This window comes from Saimiri boliviensis, chromosome 14 (assembly GCF_048565385.1).
Source record: "Saimiri boliviensis isolate mSaiBol1 chromosome 14, mSaiBol1.pri, whole genome shotgun sequence".
Classification (NCBI taxonomy): domain Eukaryota; kingdom Metazoa; phylum Chordata; class Mammalia; order Primates; family Cebidae; genus Saimiri; species Saimiri boliviensis.
This window is the reverse complement of record NC_133462.1, coordinates 12,248,247-12,267,599: the sequence shown is the minus strand read 5'-3', so window position 1 is coordinate 12,267,599 and position 19,353 is coordinate 12,248,247. Positions and strand designations below refer to the sequence as shown.

The window sequence follows — 19,353 nt, the reverse complement described above, 5'->3', positions numbered from 1 at the left end:
GGAGAGGATGGTAAAGGAGCCTTGGCAGAGAGGATGGGAGAGTGGATCCCTGAGTGGGTTGGGGCGGAGCTAAGGGTGCCATTGAGGAGGGGGTGGAAAGATTCTAATACTCGGAGGTAGGGTAGGAGCCTAGATTTGCAGAGGGAGCGAGAAAGGGAGCCGAAAGAAACGATTCAGAAACTTTTGAAGCACGTGTAGGAGCTCAAACATGGGCGGGGCTAAAGCAACTGGGAATTATTCAAATATGACTAGGTGGGGTCGGAACTCCAGGCCATGCCAGGTCTGCGAAAATTAGACGGGTCTGGAGCTGTGTGCTTGAATCCTGGATGGGTGGGGCCCAGAAGAGAAAATAACCAAAGCCCCAGAGAGGAGGGGTCGAACTAAAAAAAGTAAAGAAAAAACAAATATATATAGCTTTTTGAGACAGGGTCTCGCTCTGTCGCCTAGGCTGGATGGAGTGCAATGGTGCGATCACGACCTCGATCTCCCGGGCTCAGGTGATCCTCCCACCTAAACCATCCGAGTGGTTGGTATCACAGGCGCATTCCACCACGCCCGGCTAAATTTTAATTTTTGTAGAGACGGGGTCTCGCTATGTTTCCCAGGCTAGTCTCAAACTCCTCAGCTTAAGCGATCCGCCTGCCTCGGCCTCCCTAAGTGATGGGGTTACAGGCATGAACCACGCGCCCGGCCAAGTATAGTATTTACAGGTTTTGAGGCTGAGGACTGTACCACTGAGGTGGGAGGGGCTCGGACTGCATGTTGTGTTGAGAACACAGATTCTAGAGTTAATTTCCCTGGAACACCGGTTACTTCCGTGACTCTGTTTCTTCTTCCATCTGTAAACTGGGGAGATGATGATGTATAACTGTGTGACACATGATGAGTGCTACGTAATAGTTTGCTACTGATACAGTATGACCTTTTTTTTTTTTTTTTTTTTCCTAATCCAGATCCCAAACCCCGCTTTCTAGTTGCAGGTGCAGGAGAGAGGAGACCCAGAAGTGAAATGCCTTCTGGTAACCCGCCTAAAGTGCAGGTCAAAGGACAGGAAGGAGATTTAGGTGGTTTAAAATCTCACAGCGGAGGGGATTAATGGAGGGGGGCGGGCAAGTGTACAGTGTGGAGCCCTCCTGATCCCAGGACTGAAGGATGGCGGCCCTGGCCCGTGAGCTGCAGAGTTTCCTCTGGACCGCTTGCAAGAAAAAAGTGAGGGAGAAGGAGGCGGAGGAGGAAGAGGAGGAGGAGGCGGGGCGCAGGGCCTCCGATGGGCCTCGGTCTCTTCTGACAGCGCCGCGGCGCGCCCAGCGGCCGCACGGGGGTGCCGCGGGGTTGTGGGGCCTGCGCTTTGGGGCGAGCGCAGCGCAGGGCTGGCGCGCGCGCATGGAGGACGCTCACTGCACTTGGCTTTCGTTACCTGGTCTGCCACCAGGCTGGGCCTTCTTTGCCGTCCTCGACGGCCACGGTGGGGCTCGAGCTGCTCGCTTCGGTGCACGCCACTTGCCAGGCCATGTGCTCGAGGAGCTGGGCCCGGAGCCTGACGAGCCCGAGGGCGTGCGCGAGGCGCTGCGCCGAGCCTTCTTGAGCGCTGACGAGCGCCTGCGCTCCCTCTGGCCCCGCGTGGAAACGGGAGGCTCCACGGCCGTGGCATTGCTGGTCTCCCCGCGGTTCCTGTACCTGGCGCACTGCGGTGACTCCCGCGCCGTGCTGAGCCGCGCCGGCGCCGTGGCCTTCAGCACCGAGGACCACCGGCCCCTTCGACCTCGGGAACGCGAGCGCATCCACGCCGCGGGCGGCACCATCCGCCGCCGGCGCGTCGAAGGCTCTTTGGCGGTGTCGCGAGCGTTGGGCGACTTTGCCTACAAGCAGGCTCCGGGGAGGCCCCCCGAGCTACAACTCGTTTCTGCGGAGCCCGAGGTGGCCGCACTGGTACGCCAGGCGGAGGACGAGTTCATGCTCCTGGCCTCTGATGGCGTCTGGGACACTATGTCTGGTGCTGCCCTGGCGGGAATGGTGGCTTCGCGTCTCCGCCTGGGCCTGGCCCCAGAGCTTCTCTGCGCGCAGCTGTTGGACACGTGTCTTTGCAAGGTCCTGGGGGTGGGGCGTGGTATCTTTGAGCCTTGGTGCTTCAGAGGGAGGGAGCCTCGGGATTTGGGGGAGGAGGGCTTTGATGGAGAGGCAAGAGTAAAGCTAGAGAAGGAGGGGGTGGGTCTCACGCGAAGGGCGTGGCCTGAAGTGGGCAGGGTCAAAATACAGGGGGCGGAGCCCGAAGTACGCTTTGAGGCACCAGCCGAGAGTTAGTGGAAAGGGCGTGGGCTTTTGGAATGGAGGGGTTCTAGGTCGTAGGAGCGGGGCCTGAAATATGATTAGTACTGGAAGGTGGAAGAGCAGGTAAACATCAGAGCGGGCAGAGCTGTAGGGAAAGGGCACTGTTCTCTCAATAAGGAGGGCCTAGAATAGGACATGGTTAGGTCCCAGTAGGAGAGGACTGGCAGGTGGGTGAGACGAGACAAATGGGCATAACCTGATTGAAGTGGGGGACTTGAACCTGGGGATTGCTGGGAAGCTCTGCCTTCGGCTCTCCTCCATCGGTCTCCATTTTCTCCACCGGCTTCAGGGCAGCCTGGACAACATGACCTGCATCCTGGTCTGCTTCACGGGGGCTCCTGGGCCTTCTGAGGAGGCGATCAGGAGAGAGCTAGCACTGGACGCAGCCCTGGGCCGTAGAATCGCTGGTGAGCAGGCTCCGCGGGCCCAGCTGGAGGGGTGGTTGGCCCTCGAGGGCTCTTCCATAACTTTTTTTTTTTTTTTTTTTGAGATAGAATCTTGCTCTGTCACCCAGGCTGTAGTGCAGTGGCACAATCTCGGCTCATTGCAATCTCCGTCTTCCCAGGTTCAAGCAATTCTCCGGCCTCAGCCTCCAAGTAGCTGGGATTGCAGGCATGCACTAGCACACCCAGCTAAATTTTTGTATTTTGAGTAGAGATGGGGTTTCACTATGTTGTCCAGGCTGGGTCTCGAACTCCTGGCCTCAAATGATCCACCCGCCTCGGTCTCCCAAAGTGCTGGAAAACAGGTGTGCACCACTGTGCCCAGCCTAACTCTTAACTCTTTCTCAGAACTGTGTGCCTCTGCTCAGGAGCTCCCCAGCCTGAACACAGTTTTCAGGACTCTGGCCTTAGAGGACATCCCAGATTTACCTCCTGGGGGGGGGCTGGACTGCAAGTAAGTTGGGGGGAGGAAGGGTGGGGTGGAATGGAGGTGGGGTGGGAGGAGGAGGGTCCCCTCCTGAGGGCCTTCCTATGCTCTCCAGGGCCACTGTCATCGCTGAAGCTTATTCAAAGTTCTGCCAGGTCTCAGAAGAGTGCAGACAGGTAAGAATCTTTGTTCTCCGATGTTTCTCTTAGGAGAGGAGCCCCCCTACCCCTCTTAGTGACAGGGATATTGAAGCCAGTGAGGATAAGAGATTTGCCTGATGTATTTTCTTCTTCGTTTTCCTTTTCTTTCTTTCCTTCCTTCCTTTTCATCCTTTTCTCTCTCTCTTTTTTTTTAAACGAAGCCTTGCTCTGTCGTCCAGGCTGGAGTGCAGTGGCACAATCTCAGCTCACTGCAACCTCCACCTCCTAGGTTCAAGTGATTTTCCTGCCTTAGCTTCCTGAGTAGCTGGGATTACAGGTGCACGCCACCACGCCCAGCTGATATTTGTATTTTTAGTAGGGACAGGGTTTCACCATGTTGGTCAGGTTGGTCTTGAACTCCTGACTTTGTGATCCGCCTGCCTCGGCCTCCCAAAGTGCTGGAATTACAGGCATGAGCCACCGCGCCTGGGTTCTTTTCTCTTTTTCTCTCTTTTTTTTGAGACAGGGTCTTGCAATGTTGCCCAGGTTGGTCTCAAACTCCTGGGCTCAAGGGATCCTCCTGCCTTGGCCTCACAAAGTGCTGAGATTCCATGGCAACCCAGCCAGCTTGCTATATTAATACATTCCAACTCCTGGCCCTGAAGCATTGTGCAAGGCATGATGAGGGAGACACAGATGCAGAGAAGATACTGTGATTCCCCTCCAAGAAATGTGGGCCCTGCAATGCCCACATTGCCCCATCATCCTAAGTGCCTCCTACATCAAAGAATAAGGTGAAAGCATTCAGGGAATGCTAATGACTAATTCTAAGGCCTGGATGCACAGCAGATACCATCAGGACATATATGAGTATGGTCCAGGTCTTAGACGAGAGAAGCTGTAATGGGGCCCAGATAGCTAAGGAGATTCTGGAGATATCCAAAGAGGTGGTGGTGGAAAAGGGCATGGAGTGGGATCAAGGAAGAAATGTGAGGAAGCTGGGTTTAGAGCCCTAAGGCTTTTTTTTTTTTTGAGACGGAGTTTTGCTCTTGTTGCCCAGGATGGAGTCCAATGGCACAATCTGCAACCTCCGCCTCCCAGGTTCATGCAATTCTCTTGCCTCAGCCCCCCAAGTAGCTGGAATTACAGGCACGTGCCACCACGCCTGGCTAATTTTGTATTTTTAGAAGAGACTAGGTTTCACCATGTTGCCCAGGCTGGTCTCAAACTCCTGACCTCAGGTGATTCATCAGCCTCGGCCTCCCAAAGTGCTGGGATTACAGGCGTAAGACACCAGGCCTGGCTGGGCCCCAAGGCCTTTGCATGGCAGAGAAGGAAGTTTGATTATTATCATGTGGATGAGGGAGGATTGCTGATCATTTCTCAGTAGCTGAAGGAGGTATTTGTCAGTTTTCTTTGTGAACAATGGCCACAGAAGCCCAGTTCAAGCTGGGAAAGCAAAACAGAGAATTTACTGGGCCATGTAATTGAAGTACTCAAAGCCTTAAGGCATGGCTGCATCCAGTTGACAGGTAGTGTCATCATGCATGGACTCTTACTTTCTTCGAGTTGGATTTATCCTCTTTCAGGGTCTTCTCTTGAGGTAGCTGAGACTTGCAGCTCCAGGCTCACACTCCAGCAACCTAACCTCCCCAGTGGAGAGAGTTTGCCAATTTCCCGGGAGTTGCAGGAGTGGTCCTTCGGAGCTGGTTCTCATTGGCCACACCAGGTCACATGCCTAATCAGTCACTGTGTCTCTGATTGGCCAGGCTGGGGGTTGGGGTCCACTCCACTCAAACTGTAATGGATTGTGAGATGGGTATGGTGGTCCCTCAAAGGAAAGGGAAGACAGGATTTCCAATTACCTTCTCCTACATTTTGTGTTACAGAAGGAGTAGGATGGGGCTGGGAAGCCCACCGCCATGGATTTGGGCTCTGCCTTGGACATGGAGGCCTGACAGCTGTTGTCCTTTAGGGATCCTTTGCTCCACTGGGGCCTCAACAGAACTGGAGAAGAAAACGGACCCCTTCCCCAGCCACATGTACCAGCGGAAGGAAGGAAGGCCAGTGTAGGAACCCAACATGCTTATTTCTCCTTCTCGTACTTCCCTCTCACAGATAAGTCATACGAGAGGGGAAATTCCGCCATCACCCACACTAAAAAAAAGCCCCCCCCCCCAAAAAAAGCAACAACCCCCCCCCCAACCAAATGTTTTTGAAATATTCGGAGCTGAACAGATTCTGAGAGACCACCTAGTCCAAAAACCTCTTTCCTTCTTATTATTCATCTGTTTTTGACGGGAAGTAGAGTTTTGATTATTAAATTGTATTTACATAAGTGATTCCAAATACATTTTCTTGTAAACAAACAAACGTGATTTGCCTAGTCTGTTAGCAAATACGTTGTTGGGCACCTGCTGTATGCCAGGCCTCAGCCTCACAGCCATGAATCAGGCTGACCCACCAGGATCCTTGCCCCACTGGGGCTGACCTGGTCAAGAGACACAGCAAACAAGGGAATCAATAAATAAAGTCGTCGCCGGGCGCGGTGGTTCACGCCTGTAATCCTAGCACTTTGGGAGGCTGAGGTGGGTGGATCACCTGAGGTCAGGAGTTCAAGACCAACCTGGCCATCATGGTGAAACCCCATCTTTAATAAAGAAAGAAAGAAAGAAAGAAAAAGAAAGAAAGAAAGTCGTCTTGCCAGGCACAGTGGCTCACACCTGTAATCTTAGCCCTTGGGGAGGGTGAAGTGGGAGGATCACTTGAGCCCAAGAGTTTGAGACCAGGCTGGGCAACACAGCAAGACCCAATCTGTAATTAGTAATAACAAAATAAAATAAAGTCATCTTGGAGACTGATGAGTGTCATGAAGAAACTAAAACAGGGGGATGTGGTGAGAAAATGACTAGGGAACCTACTTTGAGTTTTTTGGTTTTTTTTTTTTTTTTAATTTTTCATTTGTTTAATTCACATAGTTTTGAATGGGTACTAAATTCACTTGGTTTGAAATGCAAAGAGTGCAAGACGGCCTACAATGAAGTCTTTCTCCATCCCCCTCACACTTCAGCCACTCAGTTTTCCATGGTGGGGGAGATGGCTTTTGAAACAGGGGGATCAGGGAAGGTCTCCGAGGAGGGGACAACGGACCAGAGACCTGACAGAGAAGAGTCAGCTCTGCAAATACTCCGACGAGTGTTCTAAGGCAGAGGGAATAGCCAGCGTGAAGGTTTAGAAGCAAGATACAATTTGGCCTTTTTTTTTTTTTTTTTTCTTTGAGACAGAGTTTCACTCTTGTTGCCCAGGCTGGAGTGCAATGGCACACTCTTGGCTCACTACAACCTCCACCTCCTGGGTTCAAGTGATTCTCCTGCCTCAGCCTCCCGAGTAACTGGGATTACAGGCATCCACCACAATACTGGGCTAATTTTGTATTTGTAGTAGAGATGGGGTTTCTCCGTGTTGATCAGGGTGGTCTCCAACTCCCAACCTCGGGTGATCCGCCTGCCTCAGCCTCCCAAAGCGCTGGGATTACAGGTGTGAGCCACTGCGCCTGGCCAGTGCCGCCCGTTTTTTAAGAGACAAGGCCTAGGTCTCCATCCCAAACTGGAGTACAATGTCACAATCACAGTTCACTGCAGCCTCAAACTCCTGGGCTCAAGAAGTCCTCCTACCTCATCCTCCCCTGGGGCCACAGATGGACGATACCACACCCAGTCAATTTTTTTTTTTTTTTTTAAAGAGATGGGCATCTCCCTATGTTGTCCAGGCTGGTCTCAAACTCCTGACCTCAAGTGATCCTCCTGCCTTGGCTTCTCAAAAAACCAAAGCACTGGGATTACAGGCTCGACACACCTCGCCCAGACCACGTTTCCTTCTCTATAGTTGCTGCTCACTCGGTGCTTCAGAAAAGGATGTCCAAAGCGTTTCACTATCCCCATCTTCATCTTTTATTTTATTTATTTATTTATTTATTTATTTGAGACAGAGTCTTGCCGTGTCACCCAGGCTGGAGTGCAATATCCCAATCTCGACTCACTGCAACCTCTGCCTCCTGGGTTCAAGTGATCCTCCCACCTCAGCCCCCTTTGTAGCTGAGATTACAGGTGTGCGCCACCATGCCTGGTTTTTTGTTTTTGAGATGGAGTTTTGCTCTTTTGCCCAGGCTGGAGTGAAGTGACACGATCTCAGCTCACTGCAACTTCTGTCCCCCGAGTTCAAGTGATTCTCCTGCCTCAGCCTCCCGAGTAGGTGAGATTACAGGCACCCACCACCATTCCTGGTTAACTTTTTATGTTTTTAGTAAAGATGGGGTTTTGCCATATTGGCCAGGCTGGACTCGAACTCCTGACCTCAAGTGATCTGTCTGCCCCAGCTTCCCAAACTGCTGGGATTACAGGCATGAGCCACTGCGCCTGGCCAATTTTTAATTTTTTTTTAGTAGAAACAGGGCCTCACCATGTTCAAGCCAGGCTGGTCTCGAACTCCTGACCTCAAGTGATCCACCCTCCTTGGCCTCCCAAAGTGCTGGGATTACAGGCATGAGCCACTGTGCTTGGCCTCCCCTGTCTTGATAGACATTCAAGCTATTTCCAATTTCTTTTTTTTTTTTTTTTTTTTTTTGAGACTGAGTTTTGCTCTTGTTACCCAGGCTGGAGTGCAATGGCGCCATCTCGGCTCACCGCAACCTCCGCCTCCTGGGTTCAGGCAATTCTCCTGCCTCAGCCTCCCGAGTAGCTGGGATTACAGGCACGTGCCACCATGCCCAGCTAATTTTTTGTATTTTTAGTAGAGACGGGGTTTCACCATGTTGACCAGGATGGTCTCGATCTCTTGACCTCGTGATCCACCCGCCTTGGCCTCCCAAAGTGCTGGGATTACAGGCTTGAGCCACTGCGCCCGGCCTCCAATTTCTTGCTCTCACATTACTGCTGCCATAAAGATCCTTATGTACACGTATGTAAGAGTTCTCTAACGCAGGACTCTTGGCTACCTGTTTTGTACAGCACTTAAGCTAAGAAGTGTTTTTACATTTTTAAAGGATTCTAAGAAAAACAAAACAAAACAAAAACAAGCGCGTGTAAACCAGACCCTATTGTCTAGCATATCTAAAAGATTTTCTGTTTAGACTTTTACAGAAAAAGTTTCTTGGCTGGGCACGGTGACTCACACCTCCAATCCCAGCACTTTGGGAAGCCAAGCCAGACGGATCACTTTAGCCCAGGAATCTGAGACCAGCCTGGGTAACATAGTGAAACCCTGCCACTACAATAATTAACGGGGCATAGTGGTGTGTACCTATGGTCCCATCTACTCAGTGGGCTGAGGTTGGAGGACTGCATGAGCCCTGGTTATGCCAGTTTGTTCCGCCCAAGCAAGAAAGAGAGATCCTGTCTCAAGCAAACAAACCAAAAACCATATTTGCTGACTGTTGCTGTATTGTAGGTGGCACCCAGAAATGCCACCCCTCCTATTTCACAGATGGGAAATCTGAGACCCAGAGAGGAGAAAGCAGTTACCCAAAGTCACACAGAACTGGGGTTCTCATTCAACTGGACAATAGTTTGTTGAGCTGCTGTTCAGGGCTTGGCTGGGATGAGTGAAGTCCAGAACTTGATTAAGTCAACTGGGTTCAATGGCTCACGCCTGTAATCCTAGCACTTTGGGAGACTGAGGCAGGCAGATCACCTGAGGTCATAAGTTCGAGACCAGCTTGGCCAACATGGTGACACCCCCATCTTGCCTGTAATCCTAGCTAGTCAGGAGGCTGAGGCAGGAGAATCGCTTGAACCGAGGAGGGGGAGGTTGCAGTGAGCCAAGATTGCGCCACTGCACTCCAGCCTGGGTGACAGAGGGAGAGACTACATGTCAAACAAAGAACAAGAAAGCCAAGAAAGAAACTAAGTCTACCCCTTGGCCTAGACACCTCAGCCCGAGGAGACTCACTGAGAAACAATGGTAACCTCCGGGAATCAGGGTTCACGATCTCCCAGAGTGGGGTGGAGAAGGGGAGGGGAATTTACGTCAGGGCTTGGCCTGGAAGGACGAAGCCTGCCCAGGTGAAGGAGGTCAGGGCCACATCTGGACACAGGAGTCGGCTTGAACAGAGGCTGGGAAGGTGCTCTCACCTAGTCAGCTGGCCCTGAGAATCGGTTAGTTTTACACTCATACCTGGGTGGCTTTCCGTGTTCTGGGGGCTCAGGCAAGAGGGCCATAGGCCAGATTCGTTTCCTGTTCCCGGGCCTCAGTTTACCCATGTGCAAACGTGGAACTAACTGGTTTCCCAGGGCTCGGGCGCCCCACCCGGGCCAGGTGGCGCTCTACCCAAGGGGCGCGACCACGCCAGTGACGTCACTCGGGGCGGGGCCGGCCAGACCCGCTGCGGAAGCCTCGGAGGGTGTCTGGGCTCGGCCGGGAGCCGGAGTGTGGGGGCGGGGGCGGGGGCTCCCGGGAGGGTCTGCTCACCTCCGGGTCCTCCTGACGGGTGGGATGATCCTGCTGTCCTCCGCAGGACAAACTGAGTCAGAGCGCGGCGTGCGTGGGTCGGGAGCTTTACACACCGAAGAACCAGGCGTCTCCTGCCCACCAAGGGCGAATGCCAGGCCCCCCACTCCGGCACTCCCCGCCGGTCCCCACTTCCACCCCCACCCCACCCCCGACCCTGCGGCTGTGAGTCAGCGGCCGACCGCGCCCCCTTGGCCCACTTCCTTCTCACCTTCTCGGGGCGGGAGGGGTGGGGCCATACTCCCCCCACCTCCCGCCCGCGCACGGATGCGGGGCTAGCCCCTTAGTAACCCCTCTGAAATTGACAGGAGAGAGACGCTGGGGAGGGGCGGGGTTCCAGAGATGGGATTTCAGGGAGAAAATGTGGGACCGCTTGCTTAGCAGCAGGGTCCTCCTCGCCCCCCAAAACTGAGCGGAGTACGGGATGGGGAAATCGATGGGGAGAGAAATCGTGCCCCTTCCGAGTGTCGAGACGCTCCTGAGAATTCCCACCGTGGGAGAGAACTAGGGAGCAAGGGAGGTCCCCTTCCCCTCCACCAAGCTTGCCCCTCCATGTGGGGGTGACTCCCAGGGTGCACCCCTAGGCTACACCGTCGGGGACTAGAGCGAGATCGCGGAAGCCGACAGTGCCAAGTTGCCCTTTTAAGCGCCCTCCACCCCCTCGCCTGGAGGCGCGCGCGGCCCCTTTAAGGCGCGGGGCATTGTGGGTGCTGGGAGTGGAATTTTGGAACGAAATGTAACGAGGAGAAGTACAGTAGTAAGAGTAACTGTGCAGCCGCCGCCGGCACGGGGGGCGCGCTGGGGAGGGGACGCCGCACCCCCTTTCTGCCGCAGAGACTTCTCCTCAGACCGCCTGAGGAAAGCGGTGCCCGGAGACCCGCCCCGGCCCGGTCCACGTTCTGCCCAGGAAGCCGGACTCTATGGGGCGGGACCCTGGGGGAGCTTGAGCCGAGCCCGGAGCCAGACCTGAACCCCTGAACCTCCGGCCAGGGGCGCCCCGGGAGCAGCCAGCCCGTGGGCGCACCGCCCGCCAGCCGAGCAGCCATGAGGTGAGCCGGACCTGCCCCCCGACCCGTCCCCGCCCGGGCGGGCTCCGCGCCCCGCCTTTGTCCCCCTCCCCCCTAGCTCGCTCCGGGCTGGAATTTTGGGGACAGATCCTAGGGAGCCTCGGATTTGGGCTGAATCCTCTTGGACCAGCTCCAGAACCATCGATCACTTCTCCACGACTCGGGGGATGGTGGCGGTGAGGTTCTCCTGGGAGTCCTCAGATTTGGGGGCGCTCGGAGGACTCCAGAATTGTTAAAGACTTTTTTTCAGAGGACCTCAAAGTTGGCAGCGCCTTCCCGCAGAGATGCCAGGATTGAGGCAGGGCTCAGACTCCCCTCCCCCTCCCCCCAAACTTCAGCTTGACGTCCGGGAAGGATTGTGGGGGGCCGGTTTGGGAGACCATGGGACTTGGAAGGGAGACTGAGACTCAGACCCCCGTGTGCGGGGGCCCCGTTTACGTGGTGCTGGAAAGTCTCCCCAAGTGAGACCGCGCTTCTTAACTTCGGGGGTACTTAATGCCCTGAATTTTGGGGGGCACTTAGGTCTTCCTGTGGAGAAGGCTAGTGTGGACCGATCTAGGGACCCAGACGCAGCCTGCGGAGTCTGGTGGGACTCCCCTCCCCCGTCGCCCCGCACACAATCTGCTTAGTCGGCCGTGCCTAGGACGGAGCGGGCGCTCGAGGCAGAGGGCGGCTCCCCGCTCAGGGCCAGAAGGGCGGCCCCGCTCCCCCACCTGCGCAGCCCTGGGGAGGGAGGGGCGCAGCAGCTGGGGGAAGGGGGCCTTTGTCTTCCTGACTCACCTGTCGAGACAGCTGGTGTGGGGGGCGGACCCCGATCGCTGTGGGCCGGCTGCTTTCCCCACCACGGTCCCTCCCCCTTTGCTCACCGCCCCCCTCCCCATTCATCCGGAGCCTTGGGGTTGGAGGAGGGGGAGCTGGAAAGCTTCAAGGTCATAGCCCTTTTCCCCAGGGACCCAGGCTTCCCAGATAATTCCAGCTATCTTCCCAGGAATTTAATCCTGGGGGTGGCGGCCCCAGGGACCCAGGGATTTGGTCTGGCTGGGGCCGCCCCCGAACTCCTGGGCTCACCTGAGGGCGGTGCCAGTGCGGGCGGGGGGACCCAACCATCCCCCCATTTTCCCCTCCTCTGGCCCCCCATAATCTCTCCCAAGGGGCCAGAGCCTGACAATACTATCTCCCTTCCTCCACTCTCTCTGGGACTTCCTGCCCCCAAGCCCCCAGCCTGAGCACGGAGGCCCCGAGGGACGGCCGGGGATTAACCCCGTGGGGCCCACATCCTCCCCATTTCCTGCACCCCTGCCCTTTGACATCGGGGTGGCTTGGCATTCCTTTTTATGACCACTAAAGAATCCCCCTCCCCGTTTCTTCCTTCTGACGTGAAAGGCATGGCTGGAAAATTTGGAGCAAGGAGGACACCTACAGACACCCTCAAGACTTCCTGCCTGTCCACTCCCCATTATAGCTACATCCCTTCCAAGTCCGCCCTGGAGAGGGATCAGTTTATGGAGCAGCGCTCTCTTCCTTCGCCCTCTTCCTCCGGGACTCTTCTCTCCCCTTGCCCCCCCTCCCTCCCGTCTCTACCCCCGCCCCCCCCCCCCCCGCCGCGTTTCCGGTCCTAGGCTCGGTGGAAGGCGGATGGCGGATGTCCGAGTTAGTGCTGCCTCACTCACTGCAACCGTAAAAGGGCAGGAGCGGCGTCTGGGCCGGCCCCCTGCCCTCCCCACCACCACCATCAGCCCTGGAGGCCTGGCCCTCCCACAAGGCCCACCTCTTGCTGTGGCCGTGGCCAAGCATCTCGCCTTGTGAGGGGTGCTGGGGTAGGGCGGGGTCCAGAAGTGAGCAGATGCCTGTCCCACTAGAAAGCCATTCTCACCTTTCCAGGGGGTCTCTCCTGCAGGTGATCATATCCCACTTCCCCTGAACTGTGCCCCTTCTTCAAGGACAGCCAGTATTCAAAACCCATGTCCCTGTTACCCAGCTGGGGAAACTGAGGCTCAAAGAGAAAAAGACGTGGCCGAGATCTCTCAGAAATTCCTAGGCAGTGTAGGAGGGGTGGAGGAGCCTGGGTCCTCTGATTTTCTGGCTGGTTTGGCTGGGGGCAGTTGGAAGAGAGGATGTGAAGATGGAAAATTACAAGATATAGTTCTTTTCCTCTCAGTTTGACAAATATTTGTTGAGTGCTGGCTGTGTCTGGGACCAGAGCTGGGTGCTGGGAAGACAGGGAAGTGGGGCAGAGGTCTAGAATCTCAGGGCAGAAGGGACTTGGGGAGAATTGGGATCCCTTTCTTGCTTCTTCCAATAATAGCTATTGTTATATTTTTTAAGAGACCATTTGATCAAGCATCTATTATGTGTGGGGCGCTTTTTTGCCTGAGGATTTTTTTTTTTTTTTTTGAGGCAGGGTTTTTGCTCTTGTTGCCCAGGCTGGAGTGCGATGGCACGATCTCAGCTCGAGGCAACCTCCGTCTCCTGGTTCAAGCAATTCTCCTGCCTCAGCCTTCCAAGTAGCTGGCACTACAGGTGCCTGCCACCACACCTGGCTAATTTTTGTATTTTTAGTAGAGACGTGTTTCACTACGTTGGCCAGGATGGTCTCGAACTCTTCACCTGAGGTGATTCACCCTCATTGACCTCCCAAAGTGCTGGGATTACAGGCGTGAGCCACTGCACCTGGCCCCTCACGGCAATTCTAACAACGACACTGTTACAACTTTGTAGCCTTCCCACCCTGGCACCCAGTTTATAGATAGGAAAACTGAGGTACAGGAAATTTAGGCAAGGTGCCTATTAAAGTCCAACAGGGCCAGCCGCCGGGGCTTATGCCTGTAATCCTAACACTTTGGGAGGCCAAGACAGGAGGATCGCTTGAACCCAGGAGTTTGAGAATAGCCTGGGCCACATGGTGTAACCTTGTCTCTACAAAATATACAAAATTTAGCTGGGTATGGTGGCATGTGCCTGTAGTACCAGCTACTCTGGAGGCTAAGGAGAGAGGATCTCTTGAGCTGGGGAGGTTGGGGCCGCAATGAGCCGTATTCATGCCATTGCACTCCAGTCTGGGTGACAAAGTGAGACCCTGTCTCAAAAAAACAAAACGAAACAGAAATACAGGTAACATGGTTTCTGTGTTCTCAGCAAAGAAAAGAAAAAAAAAAAAAAGGAACCTGCTTTCATGCTTTCATTGTGAACACTCTTAAGATAATTCAGATAAGCCAAATGAAACCAAGCCAGAACATTTATCTTGCTGTTCACTTAGGGGAAACTGAGGCCCACAAGGAGGAAGGGACTAGAGTATCGCACACAGGCCCCAGAGACGCCAGATCTGCGTCCCCACTTAGGGTTGCTCAGAAGATTTGTTGTTTGGAAGGGTAGTCTATACGTATCACAAGTTTTATGGTATAAGGAGGGTATGGGATAAGTCTTGGGTTCAGGGGGCATCGAAGGGAAGACCAAGACTCTAGTCTGGAAGTTTTGTGAAAACTGGATTTACTGTGCTTGATTACCTCTGGTGATGGGAAGCTCTCTCCCTCACGTGGAGCGTGTACCAAGTCACAGGTCGTTTGTTTGGGGCTTTTTGTGCATTCTCTCTCTTAATCCTTACAATGAACCCAGTGCCCAGTGCGTTATTGTTTCCAGGGCTGGAAACTGAGGCTGAAAGAGGCAAAGCAACATAACAAGGAGGCAGCTTGAGTGTCTTTCATCCACCATGTACTAGAGCAGGCGTCCCCAAACTACGGCCCACGGGCCGCATGCGGCCCCCTGAGGCCATTTCTCCAGCGCCGCACTTCAGGAAGGGGCACCTCTTTCACTGGTGGTCAGTGAGAGGAGCACGGTACGTGGCAGCCCTCCAGCGGTCTGAGGGACAGTGAACTGGGCCCCTGCGTAAAAAGTTTGGGGACGCCTGGCCTAGAGTTTTGCAAAACGTGGGGACTTGCAGGGAGGAGTGAGTCCTCGGCTGGCTGGAAAATTAAGGCGCTCTCATGTCCAGTGGAGGGTTCTAGACTTCAGGAGGACACTGCAAACGGGCACACTGTTTCCATCTCAGCCTTGGCCCCCCATTTCCTGGCTTTGAGATTTTCTGTTTCAGCTTTTGTGTAGGGTACAGTTTTATTTATTGAACTTAATTAACTAGTGAATTCGGTTCATATAGGTAATTTAAACCCATGATAAGAAATAAGCAGTTTGAAAGGGTAAATGGTGGCGTGGTATGGTGACTCATGCTTGTAATCCCAGCACTTTGGGAGGCCAAGGCAGGCAGATCACCTGAGGTCAGGAGTTCGAGATCAGCCTGGCCAACATAGCAAACCTTTAAACCCTGTCTCTACTAAAAATACAAACATGACCCTGGCATGATGGCACACACTTGTAATCCCAGCTACTCAGGAGGCTGAGGCAGGAGAATTGCTTGAACCTGGGAGGTGGAGGCTGCTGCAGTGAGCCAAGACTGAGTCACTGCTAGCCTGGGCACAGAGCGAGACTTTGTCTCAAAAAAGATAAATGGTGGGTGGGGCGCAGCGGCTCACGTCTGTAATCCCAGCACTTTGGGAGGCCAAGGTGGGCAGATCACGATGTCAGGAGTTCGAGACCAGCCTGGCCAATATGGTGAAATGCCCGTCTCTACCAAAAATACAAATTAGCTGGGTGTGGTGGCACATGCCTGTAATACTAGCTATTTGGGAGGCTGAGGCAGGAAAATTCCTTGAACCTGGGAGTCAGATGTTGCAGTGAACTGAGATCACGCCACGGCACTCCAGCCTGGGTGACAGAGAGAGACTCTGTCTCAAACAAAAAAAGATAAATGGTGCAAAATATTCATTTCCTCCATCCCCAGTACCCGAGTTCCCCTCACTGGAGGCAGCCACAGTTAGTGTCTTGGGAAGCAGTCTCTGCATATATCAACACTCTGGGTGCAGATGTATTTATATGCTTCTCACCTTTTTGTTTTTTGAGACTGAGTCTTGCTCTGTTACCCAGGCTGGAGTTCAGTGGTGCGACCTCAGCTCACTGCAACCTCTGCCTCCTGGGTTCAAGTCATTCTCTTGCCTCAGACTCCTGAATAGCTGGGATTACAGACGCATGCCACTACACTTGGCTAATTTTTGTATTTTTCGTAGAGACTGGGTTTCACCATGTCCATCAGGTGGGTCTTGAACTCCTGATCTCCTGATCCACCCGCCTCGGCCTCCCAAAGTGCTGGGATTACAGGTGTGAGCCACCATGCCTGGCCTACCTTTTCTTTTTTTAAGCCTCTGATCAACCCTACCTTGTACCTTGCCTTTTAAAGATTTCAACTTAGCTCTGTTTCTTCATCTTTAAATGAGGTTAAGAACTCGTAGGAACTTGGTTTCAACTATGAACCCCTCTGCTTACTTGCTGTATGATCTGGGGCGAGTGGCTGCAGTACCCCCTTGTCAAAAGGGTGAGCATCAGAGCCTATCCCATGAGGCTGTAGAGCCGTTGAGCATGGAAACTGGAGTCCTGCACCAAGAACAGTGTCTGGGACTCTGACTGAGAAATGTTAGGTGCCCTTGGTAAAAATTTGCTTTTTTTTTTTTGTTTTTTTTTTGAGACATAGTCTTGCCCTGTCATGCAGGCTGGAGTGCAGTAGCACCACCTCAGCTCACTGCAATCTCCTCTTCCTGGGTTCAAGCCATTCTTCTGCCTCAGCCTCCTGAGTAGCTAGGACTACAGGCGTGTGCACCACCACAACCAACTAATTTTTGTATTTTTAGTGGAGATGAGGTTTCATCATCTTAGCCAGGCTGGTCTCAAACTGCTGTGCCTCCCAAAGTGCTGGGATTACAGGTGTGAGCCATTGTGCCCGGCTGAGAGTCTTACTCTGTCACCCAGGCTGGAGTGCAAGTGGCCTGAACGTGGCTCACTGCAGCCTCATTCTCCTGGCTCAAGCGATCCTCCTGCCTTAGCCTCCTGAGCAGCTGAGACGACAGGCACACACCACCACACCCAGCTCATTTAAAAATTTCTTGTAGACACAGAGGTCTCACCATCTTGCCCAAGCCAGTCTTTTTTTTTTTTTTTTTTTTTTTTTTCTTTTCTTTTTTTGACACAGAGTCTTGCCCTGTTGCCCAGGCTGGAGTGTATTGCAGTGGTGCAATCTTGGCTCACTGCAACCTTCACCCAGTGGGTTCAAGTGATTCTCCTGCCTCAGCCTCCAGAGTAACTGGGATTACAGACATGAGCCACCACGCTTGGCTAATTTTTATATTTTTGGTAGACATGGGGTTTCACCATGTTGATCAGGCTAGTCTCGAACTCTTGTTCTCAAGAAATCCGCCCACTTCTGCCTCCCAAAGTGTTGGGATTACAGGCATGAGCCACTGCACCCGGACTTCCCAAGCCAGTCTCAAACTCTTGGGCTCAAGTGATTCTCCTGCCTCAGCCTCCCAAAGTGCTGGGAGTACAGGCTTGAGCCACCTCCTCTGGCCAAAGTTTGCCTTTTTTACAGACGGAGTATTGTCTGCTGCCCAGGCCAGGGTACAGTGGCATGATCTCAGCTCACTGCAGCCTCTGCCTCCCGGGTTCAAGCAATTCTCTTGCCTCAGCCTCCTGAGTAGCTGGGATTACAGGCACACACCACCACGCCCCGCTAATTTTTTGTATTTTTAGTAGAGATGGGGTTTCACCATCCTGGTCAGGCTGGTTTTGAACTCCTGTCCTCATGATCCACCCACCTCAGCCTCCCAAAGTGCTGGGATTATGGGTGTGAGCCACTGTGCCTGGCCCCAAGTTTGCCTTTTTTTTTTTAACAGGTGTTTATTTAGTAACAGTTGAGTCCCTGCTACGTGTTGGGCGCCATTCTAGGTTCTGGGGACACAGCAGTGAACAGGGGGACAGAAATCCCTGCCCTTTTGGTGGTGGAGACAGACAAATATTGCGTCAGGCAGGGGTCCCCACTATGAAATGTGTAGGAGGAGATGAAAAGGAGAGAAGCCTTTCCAGCAAACGAGTGAGGGATGGCTTCTCGGAAGTGGTGACATCTAAGGAGAAGCCTGGAAGTGGGGAGAGGCTGGGCCGAGGAGGCAGCAGCACACAGGCCCGAGGCAGGAATGTGTGTGGCCTGCGGGAAGAGCAGCAGAGGAGCTGGAGGTTTAGGGTCTGGAAGAGTCCCCAGGGGACGGAGGGGCGGGAAGAAATGAGATCTGAGGACACACAGATCACAGAGGCCCTGGAGAGAAGTCGGCATTGATTCTGTAGGAGCCTGGAGCTTTTGAGCAGAGGAAGGACATTCCACCTTGTGCGTGTTTTTGTTGGTTTTGTTGGGTTTTTTTTTGTTTTTTAATTAAGACGGGGTTTCACCATTGTTGGTCAAGCTGGTCTTGAACTCCGGACCTCAGGTGATCCGCCCGCCTTGGCCTCCAAAGTGCTTGGATTACAGGCATGAGCCACCGCGCCCGGCCACCTTGTGTGTTTTTGTTTGTTTTGTTTTTAGAGATGGGGGTCTCACTATGTTGCCCAGACTGATCTTGAACTTCTGGGCTCAGGCAATCCTCCCACCTCGGCCTCCCAAAGTGCTTAGATCACAAGTGTGAGCCTTGGCGCCTGGCCCCACCTTGTGTTTTCACAGGATCCTTCTGCTACAGTGGGGTCAGTGTGCCTTGGAGAGGGGCAGGACCAGCCCTTGGTCACCCAGCAAGCACCCTGTTCTCCAGCCAGTCCAAAGCCTCAGCAGGGCGGGGCCGTCTGGGAGAGCAAAGTGCAGCCAGGGTGGGGCAGTGGGAGCCCGGGCTCCTGGCCAGAGTCTGCCCTGGGCGTGGGTGGCAGGTGTGGGTGAGGCCGAGGCCTTAACCCTGCCCTGCCAGGGCGGCAGGAGCCAGAAACAGCCCCTGAGGCTGTGCTTGTCTGGAAAGGGCACCTGGTGTTTGGGTGGGGCCCACGAAGTCCCTGGTGGTTAAGGCTTGGGAGCCTGAATTCACAGCTTCGCTCTGTTCCTCAATAGCTGTGTGACTGTGGGCAAGTCACACACCCTCTCTGGGCCTTCTAGTCCTCACCTGCAAAATTAGGATGAAAGAGTGGCTTTCAGCCGGGCGCAGTGGCTCAAGCCTGTAATCCCAGCACTTTGGGAGGCTGAGGCGGGTGGATCACGAGGTCGAGAGATCGAGACCATCCTGGTCAACATGGTGAAACCCCGTCTCTACTAAAAATACAAAAAATTAGCTGGGCATGGTGGCGCGTGCCTGTAATCCCAGCTACTTAGGAGGCTGAGGCAAGAGAATTGCCTGAGCCCAGGAGGCGGAGGTTGCGGTGAGCCGAGATCGCGCCATTGCACTCCAGCCTGGGTAACAAGAGCGAAACTCCGTCTCAAAAAAAAAAAAAAAAAAAAAAAGAAAGAGTGGCTTTCTGGATGAGCTGCAGTGAGAATAAAATGAGTGACTTTGGGGAAGGGGCTTAGGGTCCCTGATCCACCTGAAATGCCTGGTAAGAGG

The 19,353-nt window shown here is 53.8% G+C and overlaps 2 protein-coding genes across 5 annotated transcripts in view; both read left to right on the top strand.

The window, feature by feature from the left end:
• Positions 1-490: 490 nt before the first annotated feature.
• PPM1N (protein phosphatase, Mg2+/Mn2+ dependent 1N (putative)) lies at positions 491-6,497 on the top strand. Of its 2 annotated transcripts, XM_003940247.4 has the most exons (5): positions 491-2,088; positions 2,618-2,735; positions 3,120-3,225; positions 3,314-3,374; positions 5,228-5,320. In XM_003940247.4, exons 1-5 carry the CDS (start codon positions 1,153-1,155, stop codon positions 5,234-5,236), a joined length of 1,230 nt encoding a protein of 409 aa, XP_003940296.2. In that variant the 5' UTR covers positions 491-1,152; the 3' UTR covers positions 5,237-5,320. The 2 variants fall into 2 exon arrangements, with proteins under 2 accessions (XP_003940296.2, XP_039322428.1); XM_039466494.2 differs by lacking the exon at positions 3,120-3,225 and having other exon boundaries at positions 5,228-6,497.
• A 3,592-nt stretch (positions 6,498-10,089) lies between these two features.
• VASP (vasodilator stimulated phosphoprotein) overlaps positions 10,090-19,353 on the top strand; it is a 21,011-nt gene continuing 11,747 nt past the window's right edge. For 2 of the 3 annotated variants that reach the window (XM_039466496.2, XM_010350957.3), the window contains exon 1: positions 10,090-10,891. In XM_039466496.2, the coding sequence (XP_039322430.1) occupies positions 10,887-10,891 (5 nt within the window). In that variant the 5' untranslated portion in view covers positions 10,090-10,886. The remainder of the gene's footprint in view (positions 10,892-19,353) is intronic. The other variant, XM_010350956.3, reaches the window with a different exon arrangement.